This window comes from Scardinius erythrophthalmus, assembly GCF_964197995.2.
Source record: "Scardinius erythrophthalmus genome assembly, chromosome: 20".
NCBI classification, from domain to species: Eukaryota; Metazoa; Chordata; class Actinopteri; order Cypriniformes; family Leuciscidae; genus Scardinius; species Scardinius erythrophthalmus.
In genome coordinates, this window is record NC_138240.1 from 33,976,071 (window position 1) to 33,998,600 (window position 22,530).

General features: G+C 39.0%; 2 protein-coding genes across 5 annotated transcripts in view; both read right to left on the reverse strand.

The window, feature by feature from the left end:
- The window catches only part of cabin1 (calcineurin binding protein 1), a 140,381-nt gene extending 133,830 nt beyond the window's left edge, over window positions 1-6,551 (reverse strand). For both annotated transcript variants that reach the window (XM_081349817.1, XM_081349816.1), the window contains exons 1-6: window positions 6,516-6,551; window positions 5,378-5,422; window positions 3,355-3,450; window positions 2,326-2,439; window positions 2,052-2,186; window positions 1,312-1,492 (exon numbers count right to left, since the gene is read on the reverse strand). In XM_081349817.1, coding sequence (XP_081205943.1) covers window positions 1,312-1,492; window positions 2,052-2,186; window positions 2,326-2,439; window positions 3,355-3,450; window positions 5,378-5,380 — 529 coding nt within the window. In that variant the 5' untranslated portion in view covers window positions 5,381-5,422; window positions 6,516-6,551. The remainder of the gene's footprint in view (window positions 1-1,311; window positions 1,493-2,051; window positions 2,187-2,325; window positions 2,440-3,354; window positions 3,451-5,377; window positions 5,423-6,515) is intronic.
- A 761-nt stretch (window positions 6,552-7,312) lies between these two features.
- Window positions 7,313-21,216, reverse strand: cep78 (centrosomal protein 78). 3 transcript variants are annotated; one of them, XM_081348576.1, is made up of 17 exons: window positions 21,076-21,216; window positions 20,788-20,848; window positions 19,486-19,746; window positions 18,545-18,714; window positions 17,694-17,766; window positions 16,646-16,749; window positions 16,400-16,574; window positions 14,692-14,805; window positions 13,981-14,045; window positions 13,748-13,841; window positions 13,565-13,664; window positions 12,654-12,696; window positions 12,372-12,509; window positions 9,884-9,961; window positions 9,648-9,802; window positions 9,383-9,521; window positions 7,313-8,088 (listed from the first exon to the last, which is right to left on the reverse strand). In XM_081348576.1, the coding sequence occupies exons 3-17, from the start codon at window positions 19,736-19,738 to the stop codon at window positions 7,762-7,764; spliced, it is 2,028 nt and encodes a 675-aa protein (XP_081204702.1). In that variant the 5' UTR covers window positions 19,739-19,746; window positions 20,788-20,848; window positions 21,076-21,216; the 3' UTR covers window positions 7,313-7,761. The 3 variants fall into 3 exon arrangements, with proteins under 3 accessions (XP_081204702.1, XP_081204703.1, XP_081204704.1); XM_081348577.1 differs by having other exon boundaries at window positions 7,376-8,088; window positions 19,486-19,786; window positions 21,076-21,153; XM_081348578.1 differs by lacking the exon at window positions 20,788-20,848 and having other exon boundaries at window positions 7,376-8,088; window positions 21,076-21,198.
- Between the last annotated feature and the right edge of the window lie 1,314 nt (window positions 21,217-22,530).

Sequence of the window (22,530 nt, forward strand, 5' to 3'; positions counted from 1 at the left end):
CAGCTACTGAGGCAAGAAACCAAGGTTTAGACAACATGAAACAGCATTCAGAACTGTAACCGCCTACTTGTTCAGTGGCCTTGGCTTTAGAAGGGTTTTTCCCCATTACATAAATTAGTGTTACACAATATTGTGGGAAAAAACAACATTGCGATATTTTGTGTTACTGCAATACACACTGCCCGGCCAAACCCTAACCTTAACCTCGCTTTTTGGATTTAAACAGGCAAATGCTTAAGGGCCCTATTTTAACGATCTAAGCACATGGTCTAAAGCGAATCCACATGGTCTGAATCCACTTTTGCAAGTTTAACGACGGGAAAAATGGTCGGCACGTCCGGCACATGGTCTAAAAGGGTTTTCTCTATTCTCTTAATGAGTAATGGGTGTGTTTTGGGCGTAACGTGCAATAAACTAATCAGAGTCTCATCTCCCATTCCCTTTAAAAGCCAGTTGCGCTCGCGTCATGGCAGATTCGCTATTTACATGATGGAATTTGCAAGCGGAAAAACTGAACGTGTCTCCAGAGCGCAAACGGATCTGCTCGTGCGCAAGGTTAAAGCTGTGTGTGTGTGTGTGTGTGTGTGTGAGGTTAAAGACCATCTACGGGACAAGACAGATTCCACCATTTCTTTATGTACACAATAATAATCTTTTACATTTTAATCCTTTTATTTTTAATATTTGGCATGTTTGTGTGCTGCTGCTACCCTGTGTGTAATAAGCAGAGTGTATGCGCGTTGTGGACCTGCCTATAGGCTCATATTACTAACACGCTCTTTAAATAATAAAAAAAAGAGACTGCACCATTGACTTTAGACCAAGTTTCAGTTGGTCAGTGGCTCAGTCTATTTCTGTTCCTCAAAATAGCAATGCCCCAACAATGCGCCAGAACACACACACTCATTTTCAGACCAGCAGCACATGAGCGCACAGATGGGCGCAAATAAATTTGCTATTTGAAGTACGTGGCACAAGACGTGAAAATGATAACTGTGTCAGGCTGAAACTAGCAAAAAACATTTAAAGGCATTTAATGGTCAAAATATTATTAATAATATTCAAATATATTCAAATATTAATATTAATAAACAAAGGAACTTCGAATATGATTTTTGGGCAAAAGTCAAAGCCCTACCTGGAATATGGCCATGATGTGTAAAAAAAAAAAAAAAAAGAATTAAAGCTGATGACTGCAATAGCTGTGATTTGATTCTAGAAGATATGGGGTTTTGGCAAAACTCAAAAAAGTTTGAACAGTGATGATGGGACTGGCATATGTGAATGTTGTGCAGGGGTTTCTGGACTCACAGCTGTAGTCACTGAGAGAGTAGAGGACCGTGATGAGACTGTCCAGGCAGGGCCAGTGGTCCGGGTTACAGCGTAAGCCCACCTCAAAGGCATGACGGGCCAAAGGCATGCTGACCTTCCTCAAGGCCAACCTTCCCATTTTAAACCACATATTCACATCTGTGGAGTCCAGCATGACAGCCTGCAAGACAAACACACATGAACCATGTGACTCCAAACTGCCCGTTCAGTGTTCAGAGTTAATGCCATGTGAACATCATGAACACTATCATACGCTAAGATTTTTTTATGTTTCTGAAATCAGTCTCTTCTGCTCACCAAGGCAACATTTATTTGATCAAAACACAAATATTATTGCAATTCTAAAACTTATTCCTGTGATCAAAGATCAATTTTCAGCATCATAACTCCAGTCTTCAGTGTCACATGATCCTTCAGAAATAACTCTAATATGATGATTTGATGCTCAAGAAACATTTCTTAATATTATCAAAGTTGAAGAGAGTTCTGATTCATATTTTTAATGGCATTTATTTAAAATAACAATCTTCTGCAACAATTTAAAGTCTTTACTCACACTTTTTTTAATGTGTCCTCGCCGAATAAAAGTAATTTCAAAAACTGTAATTGTACTAACCTCAAACTTCAGAACAGCAGTGTAGTTCTAGAAAACTGCTAAATATGTATGTGGGATGAATTATGCACCCTAAACTTAAGGATTTGTTCAAATATGTATTTACTTTTACATAGAAGTCCATGGCGGTGTCGAGATCATCTCTGAGCACAGCGAGACTGGCCAGGTTTTTATAGGTGGAGTACTTCAACATCAGCCCAGGATGCTTCAGTCCTACTTTCTCATCTTCAGACGCCACGGCCTGGTGCAAGAAAAAAAAAAGCAGTCACCAAAATTTGGTCACAAAACTGCAAAATATAAAAACACTGGTGTCCAAATAAAGCACAAATGAAAAGAGACTCTGGATCTCATGGTACAGTGTGATAAGGAGTCTGCTGTACCTCCTTGAGCAGTGGGGTCTTGAGGAGATCATGGTAGGCTTTGGCAGACTCGTCAATCTTGTCATGTTTCTGCAGATCCAGAGCTTTATGATACAGGGCAAACGCTTCCGCCTCCTGCAATACAAATGAGAAAGGAAATGGATTGTACTATCTTATTTTTTCTCAATCCTATAAAGCCTGCAGTATCATATGTGATACTATTTCTACAGTCTCTAAATGATGATCAAAACTTTGCTGAAAAACCTGTCACACACAATCTACCACATGCTTTCTGTCGTCTGAATGATAGACTGTTTTATCAAGTAAAAGGCCGTTTAGTATTATTGTACAAACGTCCACCTTCATTTTGTGGTTCATGTGTCTTTTTGCTGTGAAATCTTTACTGATTTTTATAAAGTAAATGTAGCAATTACTTTTATATTGTTTGTAATATTTTAAGATGAACACTTACTGGACTGAAGCAACTTATGTTTAATCTGGATTATGTTCAAATGTGAGTCTCAAATCTCAAACTTCATTGTATTACATTGATTGCACTATATGTTTTAAAACTACAGAGCTTTGATCATAAAACTAAGCATTTTAATATCAGCTTACTGAGGCATATTATTGGCAGATATAGAACGACTACAGATATTTATACGCGTTTTATGTTAGTAGTCTGTTATAAAGATCTCATTGATTTACAATGAACCATCAGAATTTCAACTTGCTTTTTGGCCATATAAATATCAGCATCTGCACCAAATTGCATATATTTTTTCTCTGAATAAAACTGAGGGGAGTTTGAGCTCCATAGTCTCACTATACCAGACAATTTAAGCCATAAAAACCTGATTATGATAATCAACAAAACAAAAAAAAAAACATTTTGTCTAAAAACATAAAGATTGTCTTTTGTTCTGATGGAAACAAACTTCCATTTTTACTATTATTTCATATGTCAGGCTTTACAGGTTTAACACAACACAAAACAGTCCAGAGAAAGCTAAGTCACTTAGGATGAACTTTTGAAAGCATCTGACTCACCTGAGCTTCCTTTGTTTGACTTGGCTTAGTGCTTCTGAATGAGTCTTCATACTCATCCGCAGCCTGAGACGCCGCATTAAGAGCAGCAATCCGGATCTGTGATCGACAGAAGACACACTGAGTGAGTGAGTGAGTGAGTGAGTGAGTGAGTGAGTGAGTGAGTGAGTGAGTGAGTGAGTGAGTGAGTGAGTGAGTGAGTGAGTGAGTGAGTGAGTGAGTGAGTGAGTGAGTGAGTGAGTGAGTGAGTGAGTGAGTGAGTGAGTGAGTGAGTGAGTGAGTGAGAGAGTGAGAGAGTGAGTGAGTGAGTGAGTGAGTGTCAGTGAGAGAGTGAGTAAGTGTCAGTGAGAGTCAGTGAGTGAGTGTCAGTGAGTGAGTGAGTAAGTGTGAATGAGTGAGTGAGTGAGTGAGTGAGTGAGTGTCAGTGAGAAAGTGAGTAAGTGTCAGTGAGAGTCAGTGAGTGTCAGTGAGTGAGTGAGTGAGTGAGTGTCAGTGAGAGTCAGTGAGTGAGTGTCAGTGAGTGAGTGAGTAAGTGTGAATGAGTGAGTGAGTGAGTGAGTGTCAGTGAGAAAGTGAGTAAGTGTCAGTGAGAGTCAGTGAGTGTCAGTGAGTGAGTGAGTGAGTGAGTGTCAGTGAGAGTCAGTGAGTGAGTGAGTGAGTGAGTGAGTGAGTGAGTGTCAGTGAGAGAGTGAGTAAGTGTCAGTGAGAGTCAGTGAGTGAGTGTCAGTGAGTGAGTGAGTAAGTGTGAATGAGTGAGTGAGTGAGTGAGTGAGTGAGTGAGTGAGTGAGTGAGTGTCAGTGAGAGAGTGAGTAAGTGTCAGTGAGAGTCAGTGAGTGAGTGAGTGAGTGAGTGAGTGTCAGTGAGTGTCAGTGAGTGAGTGTCAGTGAGTGAGTGAGTGAGTGTCAGTGAGAGTCAGTGAGTGAGTGAGTGTCAGTGAGTGAGTGTCAGTGAGTGAGTGAGTGTCAGTGAGAGTCAGTGAGTGTCAGTGAGTGAGTGAGTGAGTGTCAGTGAGTGAGTGAGTGAGAGTCAGTGAGTGAGTGAGTGAGAGTCAGTGAGTGAGTGTCAGTGAGTGAGTGTGAATGAGTGAGTGAGTGAGTGAGTGAGTGTCAGTGAGAGAGTGAGTAAGTGTCAGTGAGAGTCAGTGAGTGTCAGTGAGTGAGTGTCAGTGAGTGAGTGAGTGAGTGAGTGAGTGTCAGTGAGTGTCAGTGAGTGAGTGAGTGTCAGTGAGTGTCAGTGAGAGTCAGTGAGAGTCAGTGAGAGTCAGTGAGAGTCAGTGAGTGAGTGAGTGTCAGTGAGTGTCAGTGAGTGAGTGAGTGTCAGTGAGAGTCAGTGAGTGTCAGTGAGTGAGTGAGTGAGTGTCAGTGAGTGAGTGAGAGTCAGTGAGTGAGTGAGTGAGTGAGTGAGTGAGTGAGTGTCAGTGAGAGTCAGTGAGTGAGTGAGTGTCAGTGAGTGAGTGAGTGAGTGTCAGTGAGTGAGTGAGTGTCAGTGAGAGTCAGTGAGTGAGTGAGTGAGTGAGTGAGTGAGTGTAAGTGAGAGTCAGTGAGTGAGTGAGTGAGTGTCAGTGAGTGAGTGAGTGTCAGTGAGAGTCAGTGAGTGAGTGTCAGTGAGTGAGTGAGTGTCAGTGAGTGAGTGAGTGAGTGTCAGTGAGTGAGTGAGTGTCAGTGAGAGTCAGTGAGTGTCAGTGAGTGAGTGAGTGAGTGTCAGTGAGTGAGTGAGTGAGTGTCAGTGAGTGAGTGAGTGAGTGAGTGAGTGTAAGTGAGTGAGTGTCAGTGAGAGTCAGTGAGTGTCAGTGAGTGAGTGAGTGAGTGAGTGTCAGTGAGAGAAAGTGAGAGTCAGTGAGTGAGTGAGTGTCAGTGAGAGTGAGTGAGTGAGTGTCAGTTAGTGAGTGTGTGAGTGTCAGCCAGTGAGTGAGTGAGTGTCAGCCAGTGAGTGAGTGAGTTTCCACATGACAAAAGCAGGTCAAATGGTCATATGTGGTAGTTTAAATCAATATAATACAAGCACAAAACATATAGAGTGACTTACCATGTTTCTTATTTATTAAGGATCATTCACTCTGATCATCAGCATCTGTTGTGGTGCAACATTATAAAACAAAAACAATGATGAATTTAAAAGTGGATCAAGAGTGTTTTTATTACACGGCTACTAAAAAAAGAATTAATAAATTAGTTGCATCAGTGCTAGTTTATAATAGTTTATAATGTCTCACTTTTTACACAAATAAGTAACAATTTATTATATTACACGCTATTCTAAATAAACAAATACTGACATGTAATAGCATAAGTTGTAATCTCATCACATCTCGACACATTTAATGATGTTCTGCTTCACTGTCCCTTGTACCCAATTCAGAAAAGGGTATGAATTTTTTCAGTAAAAGCATAAGATCCAGTGTGGCATCAACAAGTACAGATGCTGATGGTGTGGAGACAATCTGTATAACACTCGTATAAGATAGATTATGGATGGAATTTCAGAAAATGTACACAGTACAAATAGCAAATGACTACATTTACAGATTTTGTGTGACTGTAAGTGCACCTATTCGCAGCATAAACAAGATTCTATTTGTTGTCATTTACACTTCATGCAAATAGTATCTACAACTCTGTAAACTCAGCATAAATACAATCTTCCTTGTCTTACACTGCCTTTTCATAATTCACTTTATGCTTTTAGTACAGGCCAGGTGTTTTTAATAATGGGACAAGAAGTTAAGACTCTGTCCAACCGGACCAATGTTTCCATTTCCCCAGACAGTACATGCTAAACTCTCAATAACACTCAAATAAACGCACTTTGTTCTTGAGGGCTTCTTTCCCCTGAGATTTCACTGTTATCTTGATAAACAAACGGAAGAACCTTAAGCAAATCCTTCACAAGCTTCGTAAACATGAAAAAGCCGTTGCTGTCGCATACAATGGTTGGGTTATTGATAGCATAGCGCTGTCTCTGTTTATAAACCCCATTCAATAACAACATGCTAACAATGCTAACAGCAAAAGAACAGCTAACATTACAAGGCTACTGCATTTCTATTTAACGCAGCATGTTCCTAATGCTTCAGGAATGCAGGATATTTAAGCAGAGAGTTCAGCTGTGAAGTTGTGTATTGTGTTTTGCAGAGATGTTGTTTTGATGGAGAGCTTTCGCTTACCCGCTGCACGCATGATCTTCTGCTCGGAGGAGAGTCACTGAAGTCAGTGTCGAGCGCTCCCATTGGACGAGAGTGCGTGCACGCGCGGCTGAAAACACCCAATGACGTGCCGTAACTCAGATTTCAATGTGGTGTTTATTAATCAAATGTCTGAATATAATAATATAATATATACAAAAGGTTAGGCGAGGTAAGATTTTTTTCCTCTTCTATTCTTAAACGTAATGCTTATTGTAATTAATTAAGTTATTATTCAATAATTCAATGAATTATGTACATTTCAGACGCTCATCGTTAAAACCTGTAGGTGATTTGAATTCATATTGTTGCTATTATAACATCTTTAATTAAAAGACAGGCAGTAAAATATTTAAAATATTCACATGCTTGTCATAGAATAAATTTACAATCAGAATATTCTTGATTTAGTGTCTGACATTAAAGACACTTCATTCTGTATGGCAAACCTTTATCTAAATATGTTACATGTTAAATGCTCATTTTATCTTACATTTGAAATGTAACATTTAAAATCAAAATTATGTTGCAATACACAATTATTAATACTGACAGTCAAATAACGGAGTGTCAAATAATTAATTGTTGTTTACTTCAAACTACTTTGAATATTTAACTAGTGAAAATCAGTGTTTTCAGAATCAAGAATCATTTTAAATAGTTTAAAATAATTAGCATTCATTTTTATCAATACAATTTATATATAATGGAATATATTTTGAATGTTCAAATTTATAATTGCATGAGATTTAAAAAAAAAAATAATATACAGTATATATATGATAAAGTGTGAATAGTATTACGGAATCAGAAATCACCCTGGCAAAGCAGCAACACCATTTAAGACTAATGAAAATGTCATACTGCAAACAGCAATGTATTGCACTATGCCAGTTTAATGGTATGTGCAAAAATGGGTTTATTTTCAAATGAAAAATTATTCATAGAAAAAAAAACATGACAACAATTAGCAGATGGCAAATTTGATTTCACTGTTTTCATCAATGAATTTAGCACAAAGTCTAATATAATAAGCTTAGTGTCACTGAAATGCAAATAAACTATAAATAATAATAAAACTTTTTTGAGTCTATAAAACTAAACAACATTAATATCAGTAAATAAACCACATCCTGAACCTAGAATGTCATGAAGCACAGCAACTTTTCAAACAAACATAACAGGATTATAACAGGTCATTCACATTTAAACAACAGTGAGCCGAGCTCTAGAACCCAACCAGTCCAGCAGAACCCGACGCAGAGCGATCCGAGCACACGGACCCGTTCGCCCGAGAGGACCGTGAGCCTTTGGACTGAGGACTGACGCTGCTGACTGAGCTTGCTGAGCGAGAGCCTCCGCTGGCCCTCTGACGGCTCGAGGGGTCCGAGGACATCCGGCTCTGCTCCGGGGTCTCCTGTAATGTCTGGGAGGAACGACACAAGCCGACTGGAGTTAGAGGCTCTTCCGGTTGGGAATGAGGCTGGGGAATGTCTTCAGCGTTAGCAGGAGGTTCTGGATGAGTCTTTGATTCAGGTCGAGGGAAGTCTGCCATCTGTGAGGAGATTAGAGAAATAATAACAATGATATACATAAAACAACAAATACACTATCATTCAAAAGTTTGGGGTTAGAAATCATTCTAATATGATGATTTGATGCTCAAGAAATATTTCTGATTATTATCAATGCTGAAAACAATAGTGTAGCTTAATATTTTTTGGAGACCGTAATTCATGCCTGAAATGTTTCCATATTTTGTTGGAAAAACTTTTTCATGATCCTTTAATGAATAGAAAGTTCATAAGAACAGCATTTATTTGAAATAGAAAACTTCTATAACATTTGTAATGTCTTTACTGTCACTTTTCAAATTAATGCACCCTTGCTGAATTAAACATATATTAATTTCTTTAAAGTGGACCTGTTATGCCCCTTTGTGCTGTTTTTGTGCATGCATCTTTAAATGTAAATGAGCTGCTTGATCCCCGCCCACTTTCCAAAAGAGGGCGGAGCCTTTACAGCTCCTGCCTCAGATACTCTAACAAAAATTAAAACATCTGTTTGGTTTTGATTATCATCTCTATTGTGTTCACGCTCACATGACATTACAGTTCATCATCATGAAAGTTTATAATCTGCATGCGTTTTAAAGCCTTATCAGTCTAAACTTCTGATATATGGTTTTCTGAGCGCACACACCCGAAGCTCGCGCACAGAAAGCTGGAGGTCAGACGGAGCGTCCCGTGAGTGTTAAACTAAGTTCTCTTTCACGTCTTATTGCGCTTAAACTGTCAAATACACACAAAGTTCTCATAAACACAGTTGGTTATGTCTGTGAATGTAAAACAGCAGGGAAAGAAATCGCATGAGTATATTAGATCTGTGTATTAAAGTGAAAGCAGTGTAATATACAGAACCTACTGCAGTTTATGCTGTTAATAAGAATCAAACCAACAAAAGAAAAACATAATCACTCACTGCTCTCAGAATAACTTTAGTAGATTTAATAAGAATATATTTCTTACTGTTAAATACTGAGATAAACATGGCCGACTGTGTACAGCCCACTCAGGGGAGGAGCTATGCTAATAGGGCGGATTTCGTGCCAGTTGTGGGCGGGGCCTGTGCATTTGTGATGTCACATTGGATCACATTCCTGATTGGCTCATTTTGAGACACTGTTTCAGATTTATGGGGGAAATAACAAATGGAGTGGAGGGATTTTTACTACAACAGGTTGGTTGTGTACACACACTGCAGACACATAAAAAACCTTACTGACCCCAAACTTCTGAATGGTAGTAAATCATTTTTGAATGTGTCTTGTTTGTCTTATGTCTGCTCACGGCTGAAGTCTCCCTCCTCTCCTCGTCTCTCTGGCTCTCTCGGCTGATGTGTGTCCGCTCTGTTGAGGAGAGCTGAGGATGCCCAAGAAGCCCGAAGTCTGATTGGTCAATTCCAGCCATAGACGCAAACCGGCCCAGCCTAACAGGAAGAAATTCTCAATTAATCCCAAAAACAATAATAACCTGGAGTCAAGACTTCTGAAGAAAAAAGGCACAAAATTCATACAGTAGATGTACAATATGAGATCTATGAGATCAGACAGACCCAGCATCCTTCAGCAGGTCCAGGAAGGCGTGGAATTTGTGGAAGGAGGATTCGATGCTTTCCAGCACATGTTCATCATCTAGAACAGAGGCGTTGAGATGGGCTTCAGACAGGGATTGGTTCAGACTGCGCAAACGCTCATTCTCCAGCTCCAGCTACAGGACAAGATATGATCACATTACTTTCTGAAATGTTACTGTTCATTTTGCCAACAGAACAACTGGGAATGCTTGTACCTCCACCAGACGAGAGTTGGTCTTCAGTCTGGTGTTCCTCTCCTCTGCCAGCCTCAGCCGACACTCTTCTAGCTCCACCTGTGGGTGAGCGGAGGAAGTGCACCGCATTATACTTTATGTGTACAGTGCCACCAAAATATGTAACTTTATATTTAAGCCACGCTTAAAAATGGAAGAATGACTTTACATTAGATAAAATATTTAAACCAAGTGCCACTATACACTTTTTGGGCATTTTTGTTTTTTCTTTTTGTTATATTAAAGGGGCTATATGCTTTTTTCTGAAATTTAAACTCGCGACTGACACCTGTGGCCAAAAAACGGAACTGCTCTTCCTTTCTGCTCGCTCTCGTACGTGCACACTTCACAAGTCATCCGCTGCAAAGAAGTCAACATTATGTTTACAGAGGTAAGAACAGTCAAATACATATATTGTTTGAGAAACTAAGTTTGTTTGCTGACTAGCGGTGGTGGCAGAGTGATCTGAAACGTTTAACATGAACGCGCTTGACGTCACATCCGCAGACAGCGTGCGAAAAATCCGACCCGACAGAAAATAGGAAAAATAGGATACAGGCTTATAGGTGCACCCACTGTGAGCTGACAAGGTGTCAGTATGCTCATCAGGAGATGTTTGAGTCATACATGGTCAAATAAAAAGGCTATTGTTACGTTTATTTTGGGGAAACAGTTGCATATAGCCCCTTTAAGACCACAATAAAACTGTTTGGAAAACTTTATCATCACTATCATTGCTACTTCTTATTTTCCCTTGTCCCAGACTTTCTGTCTTCAAACTATGAGTTAATCATAAAAAAAGAACTATTACATGATTATTACATATTTATGACTAAATCTAAACAGAGGGACATGATCATAAGCCATTACCCACCACACCGAACAATATAGCTTTGTTTTTATTTATTTTTCTTAAATTAGTGTATTTGTTTACCAACAGTGTGAGTGAGTGGCTTCAGATGAAATATGAGATACAACTTACTTGAAAAATTGAGGGAAAAGTATACACTGTTGGAAAATGTGACTGGACAAATGAAATAAACAGTCTGAAAAGAGTTTATTTCCTAAAGGGCCATTAGTGGCTCATATTGTACACCACCGGTCACATTTTTGGGAATAATTGAGATTTTTTTATGTTTTGAAAGAAGTTTCTTCTGCTCACCAGGGCTGAATTTGTTTGATCAAAAATACTGGAAAACAGTAATATTGTGAAATATTATTGCATTGAATATATTGTAAAAAGTAATTTACTCCTGTGATCAAAACTGAATTTTCAGCATCATTACTCCAGTCTTCAGTGTCACATGATCCTTCAGAAATCACTGTAATATGATGATTTGATGATCAAGAAACATTATTATTATCAATGTTGAAAACAGTTGTGCTGCTTCATATTTTTATGGAAACCGTGATACACTGCCATTCAAAAGTTTGGGGTCGGTCCAAACTTTTTTCAAGAAATTATTACTTTTGAGCAAAGACATTAAATTGTTTGAAAGTGACAGTAAAGACATTTATATTGTGACTATTTCAAAAAGATTTCTATTTCAAATAAACACTGTTCTTTTTTAACTTTATATTCATCAAAGAATGTGTCCCTCTTTCCAACATTTCGTGCTTTCCATATTGATAAGCATTATTAATATATTAGCACCATTAATAATTGATAACAAATGAGCACGAAATCAGAATATTAGAATCATTTCAAAAGGATCATGAGACTGGAGTAATGATGCTGAAAATTCAGGAATACATTTCTTAAAAATATATTCAGGTAGAAAACAGTTATTTTAAGTTGCAATAATATATATATATTTTTAAATACTGTTTTACTGTGTTTTTCTTCATACAAATGCAGCCTTAGTGAGCAGACGAGACTTTAAAAATTTTAACTTTCAAAAACTCATAATTATTTCAAACTTTTGACAGGTAGTGTATCTCCATGTCAGCTCTCTGAATAGTCTCTCCTAACTAAAATGACATTTTGTTTTCCTCGCTGTCTTCCCAAGCCTCCTCCTGCAATACACTCCTGACACACATCAGTCGGACAGACTGTTACTGTCACATCTGTCAGCTGCAGGTGCCGTTTCCATAGTTACTCCCGGACTTCATTTCCCAGAACCCTCTGCTCATTATCAGTTTATCTTGTTTCATTTGATCCTCACCCTGTCTATTTAAATGCCTTTTGCCTTCATTCAGTATGAAGTCGTGTTTGTTTGATTGTTTGTTCTGGTTCACACTCTCTGTCAGCATTTTCAGCACCTGGTTTCTTTATATTTTAACTATATGAGTTTTGGATTTCTTGTTCCCTCTGCCTCAGTGGATTGTATTTGTGTTCGGACTGATTACATGTGCTTGACCCTCTGCCTGGTATGGACTGTGACCTTGGATTATATTTGTTTGGATTCTCTCTCTCTCTGCTGAATGCTGTCTTACCACCACAACCAAATCATTACAGATCCTGTGTTACCTGTAATCGGCTGTTCTCTGTCTGTAGTCTTCTGAACTGGAAGCTTGTGATTTTCTCCTGAGGACTCGGCACATGTGCATCATCCACCTCCTCGGACTCGGACTCGGTCTCCACTGTTACCCTCACAGAGGTGGCGTTCTGATGAACAAAACCGTCATGACTACCATATTAACAATCACAGAAACTACAGAGCACCAAATCAGCAATTAGTAAGTCCCTTTGGATAAAAGTGTCAATGCAAAAACATCATTTACATAAACAAAGCAATAAAACAGCCCTTACTTGAAAACTCTGGTCTGGCATCCCATCGGCCTGTGACGCACCTCTTTATAGATCGACAAAGAGAGACACGTTCATGTATCTTATTGACTTGAATGGAAAAGCAGATCTGAATTCTGTGAAGCAACTCTTCAGGGGTCTCATTTATGAAACTGTGCGTAGGATCCTTACTAAAAGTGTACGTCTGCCTGAAAGCCAAAAATCGCATACGGCAAAAAATATTCAGACTTATAAAAGCGTGCGTACGCCAGAACATGCGCAAAATTCCCTTTATAAATCCCGAAGATCGTGCGCACATGAGTCTCTACCCCGAAAGATTTCCTCAACCTTTTCCACTGGCCAAACAGTATTTTTAATGGAAACAGATAGGCCTAATTGTGCATTACTGATCATTGTTTGCACGGAAATATTTTCTCAGACCATGAGTTCTGCTATTATCATGAGCTATGCAATCCTCGCTGTAGGTAAAACATTAAAACACATGCCACAGAAAAAGTGTTCAAAAGAGTTGCATACAGCACAAATATTTCAATCTATTAGAATATTTTTTACAAATTAACTCCTCTGTAATGATTTCATGTAATTTAAGTGCTTAATGAGAATGGCATATTTAATCTAAATGTGTATATCAGATTTAAAACAGTTTAAATCATTCTTTTATTTATTTAAACTGTTATTGTGTTATTGTCAGTCCCTCAGCTCACCATCGGTGTCTCCAAAATGTTCGTACGCATGGGTCAGAGTTTGCGTGCATGTGCGCAAAATTTCCTGTCATGTTTGTTTTTAGAAATCACAACTTATGCGTGAGAAGTGGCGTACGGCTCTTTCAGGGCCTGTTTTGTGCGACGCAATTGTAATAAATGAGGCCCCAGTTCCTGTTCCTGAGACTGATATCACTAACATCATGTGCTTACCTCTGTAAGCCCGCCCGTGCAGCAGTGCGCCATGGGACGTACCCCACTGACCCAGGCCGAGGAGGCCTCCACACAGAGTTTCCTGAGGACCGGTGAGATCCTGCGCAGAATGATGGTGAACAGTCCAGTCAAACAGACTAAACATGTCACTGCTAGAAAAAACTAGCCAAATAACTCAAATACCGATTCGATATGAAGCTTTCCCTGCGTTCCTCCTCCTCAACTGCCGTGACTGATCGAGAGTGTCTTTAGGAGAAGAAGGTTTAAGCCAAAGATACTGAAACACACAACACACTGACAATGAGGACGGCACATGTGATCAACTGACTGTTTAAGATATTCATTACTTTTTAATCAAGAAACAACAGATTCATGTAATATCTAATAATCTAAAACATATGCAAAAGTTTTCAGACCTGTGAATCATGGCTTTTGGCATTCATGAGAACTTTTTTGAGCACAGCTTTCACCACATTATTATCTAAAAGAAAGGAAAGAGTTGACAAAGTAATGTGAACATGATATGGAGTTTTAACATGTCTCAGAGTACAAGTGCTGGCCAAACATCATCTTGAGGAGCATTTTATACATTAGAATATTAAAGTCAACATTAAATCCATAGGATTTTTAATGACCAGTCAGGAACTCATTCAAATTCAGCGCAGAATTCTCTGTTATAAACCATATCAGATCAAACAAGAGTTGAAGTGGAAACCAGGAGAAATATTTTGCCATGAACGAGCAAGTTATATAAGGCTTTTCAATCCACAAATCACCAACATTCATCATGGATTTAATGTAGTAACGCTAACTGTAACCATGGTATTGTGGCAGAAATAGTTTTTACATTATTAATTTCTGGATTCGAACAACCTTTTGAGAGTGAAATTCAAGCACTTTTCAAAAGCTTTCAAGTGCTTTTCCATAAAGCCCTGCACAGGCCTCAATCTAGACTCTAGCCGATCGACAGATTATCCGAATTCTCTGGACTGGAGCCGGTGTTTTGTTTTTATATCCTCCCCGTTACACAGCCTATACTACTGTTATAGCCGGTGAGCAGAAGAGACTTCTTTCAAAAACATTAAAAAACCTTCCTGACCCCAACCCCAAAGTTTTGGATGAGTTACCGATCAGCGGGTTTCTCCTGATGTCAAGCACACACAGAGTGGAATTGGACTGAAGCATCTTCCCTAGATCTTGCGCTCCTTCGTTCGAGATCCCACAGCGCTGCAGGTCCACCGCTAGAGGAACAGAAGGTGGAAATGTGGGTCTATATGTGCTAGTCAAATATACCGTATATGCCTGTGTTAGAGTTGTCAAAAAGTACAGACTCCGGTACCAGGTCGGTACTGAAATTTAAAAATGTGGCGATACCAGCATTTCCCTCTAGCATTTTGAGCGCTGTTGAACGGATTCTTAAACACCTCTGATTGGCCACTGTGTTCACACGCTCAACATATATGTATACAGTATGTGATTGGCTGCAATGATCAACAATGACATCTTCGACGCTCTTCACCGAACGCTTACACAGATCACACAGATCCCTAATATAGCACCGCTTTCAAACGCTCCCGTGTGTATCTGTGTAAGCGCTCGATGAAGAGCATCAAAGACAATATGTTTTTGAAGCGTTTTTGAGCCAATCAAAGACATATGTTGAGCGCGTGAACACAATGGCCAATCAGAGACATATATATTGAGCGCGTGAACACAATGGCCAATCAGAGACATATATATTGAGCGCGTGAACACAATGGCCAATCAGAGACAAATATGTTGAGCGCATGAACCAAATGGCCAATCAGAGACATCTATGTTGAGCACGTCAACACAATGGCCAATCAGAGACATATATGTTGAGCGTGTGAATGCAATGGCCAATGAGAGACATATATGTTAAGCGCATGAATGCAATGGCCAATCAGAGACATGTATGTTGAGCACGTCAACACAATGGCCAATCAGAGACATATATGTTGAGCGCATGAATGCAATGGCCAATCAGAGACATGTATGTTGAGCACATCAACGCAATGGCCAATCAGAGACATATAGCACGTCAACGCAATGGCCAATCAGAGGTGTTTGAGAATTGGTTGAACATAATGGCCAATCAGAGACATATATGCTGAGTGTGTGAATGCAATGGCCAATCAGAGACATATATGTTGAGCGTGTGAATGCAATGGCCAATCAGAGACATGTATGTTGAGCACGTCAACGCAATGGCCAATCAGAGACATATATGTTGAGCGCGTCAACACAATGGCCAATCAGAGACATATATGTTGAGCGCATGAATGCAATGGCCAATCAGAGACATGTATGTTGAGCACATCAACGCAATGGCCAATCAGAGACATATAGCACGTCAACGCAATGGCCAATCAGAGACATATAGCACGTCAACGCAATGGCCAATCAGAGACATATAGCACGTCAACGCAATGGCCAATCAGAGACATATAGCACGTCAACGCAATGGCCAATCAGAGACATATAGCACGTCAACGCAATGGCCAATCAGAGGTGTTTGAGAATTGGTTGAACATAATGGCCAATCAGAGACATATATGCTGAGTGTGTGAATGCAATGGCCAATCAGAGACATATATGTTGAGCGTGTGAATGCAATGGCCAATCAGATACATATATGTTGAGCGCGTGAACACGATAGCCAATCAGAGGTGTTTGAGAATCTGTTCAACAGCGCTCAAAATGCTAGAAGGAAATGCTGGTATCATCACATTTTTAAAGTTTCAGCACGACTTGGTACCGAAGTTGGTACTTCTGACAACTCTAGCCTGTGTGTTGAAGAGTGACCTCTCGAACCTTTGACCCACAGGTCCTCTGTAAGCTCACGGGCGAGTGCCATTACTCCTCTGTCACCGATCAGAATGTTGTCGTTGAGAGTAACTCTGCGCAGTCCTTTCATGGCTTCAAACTCAGCCCTCCTGTAGCGCAGCGTCTCCACCCACACAGTGCTGTGCCGCCTCACTGCCTGGTGCTAAACGACAGGTGAAACTCACCAATCTGCTTCCAGAGAAGTTAATGATACTAATAAATGTGGACTTGTACCTTTATGATGTTCGCCATATGCTCCGCCCCCTGCCAGGTAACATTACAGGAAGTGAAATCCACAGTCTTAATCGATGATGAATATTTCACACTCTGACAAATGACTGATCAAAGGACAATATAACAACAAAAATATTTTCTGCATTAATAACAATTCAATACATATAAACACAATGTTTGCATGTGTACAAAAACTTCTTGAATACGAGTGACCAGTAGCAATAACTGATTACATGTGATCTGGATTATGTAATCAGATTACACAAATTAAGCACTTGCAATTAGATTATCGTACATTTTAAAATACTTGTAATCAGACTATAGTTACTTTTTTTATTGATTGCATGATTACATATTATTCACACAATGGCACAATCACTCAATTCATAATTTATTGATTCTCCCTAATTCGTCTTTTTCATGTTTAAAAAAAAAATATTTAATAAAAAAGCATATTGTTTATGTACATTCAGAAAGTCTTCTAGTTTTGAGAAATTGCACACACAGACCAGCCACTAGTCAGGGGCCTATAATTACAATCAAGAGGCCACAAACCGCTGGGTTTACAGAAATCATTTCACTTTTAATATTTTCTCAACACTGCATATCAAATCATCTCCTGATTAATTATTACTCAGTAAGTCATTTAACCCTGTATTTCTGTCTTTGGAAGGTTTTTGTCTTTCAAACACATTTTTATTATAATTTTTGTTATTTTAAAAATATTATTTTGATTTTAAATGTGTATGATTTAATTACTAGCTTTTCATTAAACTCACAGTCTGGGAAACCCTGATGTAATGTAATGTAATATGTAATGTAATTAATGCTCTTTGTATTTTTATATCAGTATGGTACAGTGCTATACTATTCAATGCAATGTGATAGTAAAATCATGTTATCAACTACAATTTTTTATCATGTAATTTGTAATCAGTGACGGACCACATTTTTTGAAGTAAGCTTACCCAGCACTGTGAGTGACATACATCCTTATTTCCACAAAACAGTGTAATGTCTGATGGGCAGAATCAAAACTTCAACTCACCTTCCAAACCTCGATCTGCGATCGGACAGTGCGCTAAAGAGAGATGCTCCAATGACGCGCTCTTCGCTAAACCCTACACAGAAATTAAAACGTTATTTGAAAATGCTTTCAAACAACATTAAATTAAAACTGCAGTCCGTAACTTTTTTTGTGTTCAAAGTGTATACAAATTATATAATGCGCGAGTACACCAGGAATCCATTTTCCAACCCGTGTTTTTGTCTTATCCTGAATCACTACGGTACACCTATAATAAGTGTTTATATTGGGACTATTTTACACCTGTCAGATTGTACAGCTGCGGAGTTTACTGTGTGTGTGTGTGTGTGTGTGTGTGTGTGTGTGTGTGTGTGTGTGTGTGTGTGTATACAGAGGAGCTTGTAATAAAACCAGAATCAACATCGCGTTAAAACTGTTTACACTAACGCATCGCGTACCGTTCCACAAAGCTGGCGAGCGATCTCAGCTTCAGTGCGGATAGTAAGGAGCTCCTGGTCTCTGTTTCATTCCAGTTTGCAGACATTTTTTCGTTCTTTTTTTGTTGATGACGAACACAAACTTTCTTCTAAGAGCAACAGAGTCGCGCGATGGCACGTGCGTCATCACTACGACACACCCCTTACAGCATTGGTCCTGGCTTTTGTTCACACAGTACGCATTCCCGGACTGATCCCAGCAATGTAACAAGGTCCCCATCCCGGCATCGATCCCGGGACGTGTTTGCGTTCACACAGAAGGAACTCTAGCAATTTTACGGCAATTTCCCGGGATCAACGCGCTGTGTGAAAGGGGCTATAGTGTACCTTTAAGTAATAATAAAATAAAAGCCAACATATAAATAATAGCTGCACCTTTGTGAGAGCGGTGAGGTCCCTCTCTCTCAGTGGCAAGCCGTGCAGATGAAGCGTCTTCAGGCTGCTCGACTCACACAGGCACTTTTGCACAGCTTTACACAACTGAAGCGTCATAGTCTTGGAATGAATCACAGGAGTCTTCTTCTTATTATGGGCCTTGTAAGGACCTGAGAAGAAAAGACACTCAATCGTAACAAGGGTTTTGAGGATCCAGGGCAGCTTCCAAGAGGAAAACATTTATAATAAAGGGATACTTCCCCGATTAGCATTAAGCTTTGCATCAGTAGAAACCCGGTAGTATTTTGGAGTGACCGTGCTTCCCTCCCTCATGTCCCCCTGAGACGAGAGATTTCTGTATTGTGTGTCTGGGAAAAAACTCAGATGACGCAAAAATCGTCATTTAGTGCTTTTCTGTCCAGAGGCGAGAGACTCCAGCCAGTAGGAGGAGCTCGTCCCGCATGTCCTCAACCCGCCCATAGGGGGATCTCACGATAAAACACTGTCTTCTCAGTTTCGAGTCGACTAGTAGCCTAGCTTTATCATTTCTCCCGATACTGCCCTCTGTAACCGGTAGGCGTGGCTTGGGAGTGTCCTCGTAGGGCAGCGAAGCAAGTGCATTCTGGGAGTTGTTGTCTTTCATCCACATGAGCCAAAAATACATTTTCTGGCTTTTCTCAGTCTAGAAGGCACCAACTTCTAAAATAATTTCACATTTCTACTACATAAATGACCCAATTTAAATACACATTCATCTTTCCAGCGGTGAAATATCCCTTTAACAAGTTACGTTGCAATTTAATTTAATAATAACTAGTGCTGGCCTGTACATAATATGTGCAGAACAGTTTAATATATTTCCGATAGATGTTTTTTGTAAACACTATGACAGACACTCATTGTGTGTTGAGTGTGTATTGTGTGGTTGTGTGTTCACTAACTTTGAGCTCCAGCACTGGTGAGGTAACAGCTCTTGATGGACACGTGCTGGAGGTGTTTGTTGATGGCCAGCGCTGACAGCACGGGCTTCCAGTCCGCTAGACTGATGTGATCCGGGTTGAAGTCTAACATCCCTCGACTCAGGCCGGCCTTCACCGCACGGACAGGAGCTGATCCTTGAGCCGAACACACATGATCGTAGAAACCTTCAAAGTCCTGAGCGCCTCTCCGCCGGATCTGAGCTGGCTCCAGCATCACGCAACCTCAATCAAGACAAACCATGGAAAAATCTAAAAATCAAAGCTGTAGAAATGATTTATGAACTATGACAATTGTGTGCAAGAGAAAAAGACATAAAAAGGAAAAAAAGAGTTGAATGTGCACTTGAACTTCACATCTTAAAAAGTATATGGAGATTAATGTAATAAAAGGCCACTTAAGTGAACTTATAAAACTTTCATGATTGTCTACACACTTTTTCTAAATAATAAACATACAAACATATTTAATTTGTAAATACTTTGTTGACATTTAAACATATTTTTCATTATATTATTAAAGTACACTTATTTTTCTATTGATTTCAATATACATGTATTATGAATAATGGTTAAAATGTTTTAAAAGTAGTAGGGGAAAAGATCGATCAAACATTGTATTAGGTGTCTTTAACTACTGTGTACTTATCAAAAAATAAGGTACCTATTGTGTTCATATTGTATTGCAAAACACTTGCTGCTATTTACTTAGTAATAGTAGTGTAATTGCACCCAACACCGGTTAACATACACAAGTCTTAAAGGTACAGTTACAAAAAAGTGTGTGTGAAAAATTATCATGTAGGACTAAAATATATTCTATAATTAAATGAACGTGTGCAGAACAAAGTTCAGACCAAAGATTTTAAGGGTGAAGATTTCATTTTCACTATTTTTTTATATAGAATTATTTACTATACAGTTTTTAATGTCATAACAGCTGCAACTGTAGCTAAATTACAGAAAAATAGTATTACCTTTATTTTTTTCAAGGGAAAAGTTACAAAAATTACAGTAATTACTTAGTTCTGTAATCATTACACCCAACACTGATTAACATATACACAAGTCTTAAAGGTACAGTAACAAAAAAAAGTGGGTGTGAAAAATTATCATGTAGGACTCAAATATATTGTATTATTAAATGAACGTGTGCAGAATGTTTTCAGTGTAACTTTAAGTTACACTTTCATTGCAATACATTTAGTGTAAGCCACTTGAAGAATGAATATCATCAGCTAAATAATAAAGCATCAGTAAACCCACCTGATAGTATACAGAAGACCAGAAGAAAATCAATTCTCCTTTACTCTTCAGATCCTGATAGCTGAAGCAAACATCGATGTTAAATATACGTCAAAATAGCGTGTATCTAGCCACGTAATTTGGCCAGGTTATTCCTCAAATCGCTATGATAGATGTATGTATTATATGGATGTGTAACGTTACCTTTAATAACGAACATGAGTTTTGTTTTGTTTAAACTACTGCACGCGGGTTAAAGCTAATTTGCTGTTTTTATTTATCTGTTAAAAGAAGTTAAAGGGGGATTACCTGTTTGTTAGTTCTGTTGTCGTGGTTTCCACTCTAGAGACTGATGATGATAACTAACCCAGCGCGTCAAAACAAACCGCGGTGGTTTGAAAGGGGAACCGCTCATTCTGCGTGTGAAACTCCATCTGCGCATGTGCGACCAGCGCCTCCTGCTGGCCGGAGGTACAACAGCGTCACTTAAAGGGGCCACGTCAGGAAAAACAGGATTGTCCTTGCTTTACTGTTGTTGACGATTCAGTAATTAGTTAGTCAAAATCATCATGGTTTTAACATAAGATTAAAAAGGTGCTACCAGTTCTGTAAAAAAGCGAATTGAAATAGTAATGTCAATTCAAAAATGTTGTTTGGGGTGCAAGAAACCTTGATAATATTAAAGTTTCCGTGATTTTTTTTTTTTGGCTTTTACTATGAATATGTTAGCCTTACTGTTATCTATAAGCTAGTGTGCTCCAAAACAATGCCAAAAAAAGAAGATATAAGCATTCAAAAATACAGTCTCTCTCTCACTTCCGCCAATATTTTGATGACATCACTCTGCACTTCAGCTTCTCATCAGATTTTCTGTCCAATCAAATGCTCTCTAGAATCTGAAGCCCCGCCCTCTTCATTATAAATAGACGCTGAAGCTGCGGCTGAAATCCGTAATTTGTTCACACAATTGCTATTTTCTACATGGTGAATGGCATAGTTCACTATAGGGGATAGTGAACGATTCAGACTGTGTAAATCTGCTTTCCATCGGGGCGAATGAAGTCTGGTTTCAAGTTAGTGTCACGTGAACTGCCGCAGCTCCGGTCCAGACACACGACACACAGAGCGGATCATATGATCGAGTCGCCGTAGACCAGAAAACTTATCGAACCTATTTGAGTTCTGCACAGAATACTGTATTTTAAAACGATATGAGGGAGATTATGAGGAGAAACGGTTAGAGATTAGGAGGAAACTGCGGCTCAATAGCTCTGGCCGAGCTGTGATATAAACTAAATGCTATTGGCTAAAAAAGGGGAGGAGCTGTTCGATATGCCCCGCCCTGTCTTCCTGTTTCAGTGGAAATTACATCAACACACTGAATAATGCTGCGCTTTTCAAGGCACTTCAGTGGGACTTTAAAATCAAAAGTCAGGGAATACTATAGCCTAAAATAATTCAATATTTTATTTTATTTTATTTTGTTAATTATTAGAAAGACTTTCTTGAGGGAATAGCAACTAAAAGCATTTGATTTTTGATCGACAAAAACAAACTTTTTCATGGTTTTAGATCATACATTTACATCTAATCATTTAGCTGATGCTTTTATCCAAAGTGACTTACAAATGAGGAGAGCAATAGAAGCAATCAAACCAACAATAGGGCAACAATATGCAAGTGCTGTGACTTGTCCCATTAGTACATATATAGCAAGGTTTTTTTTTCTAAATAGATATAGAATAGTATGAGTTAATGGGTCAA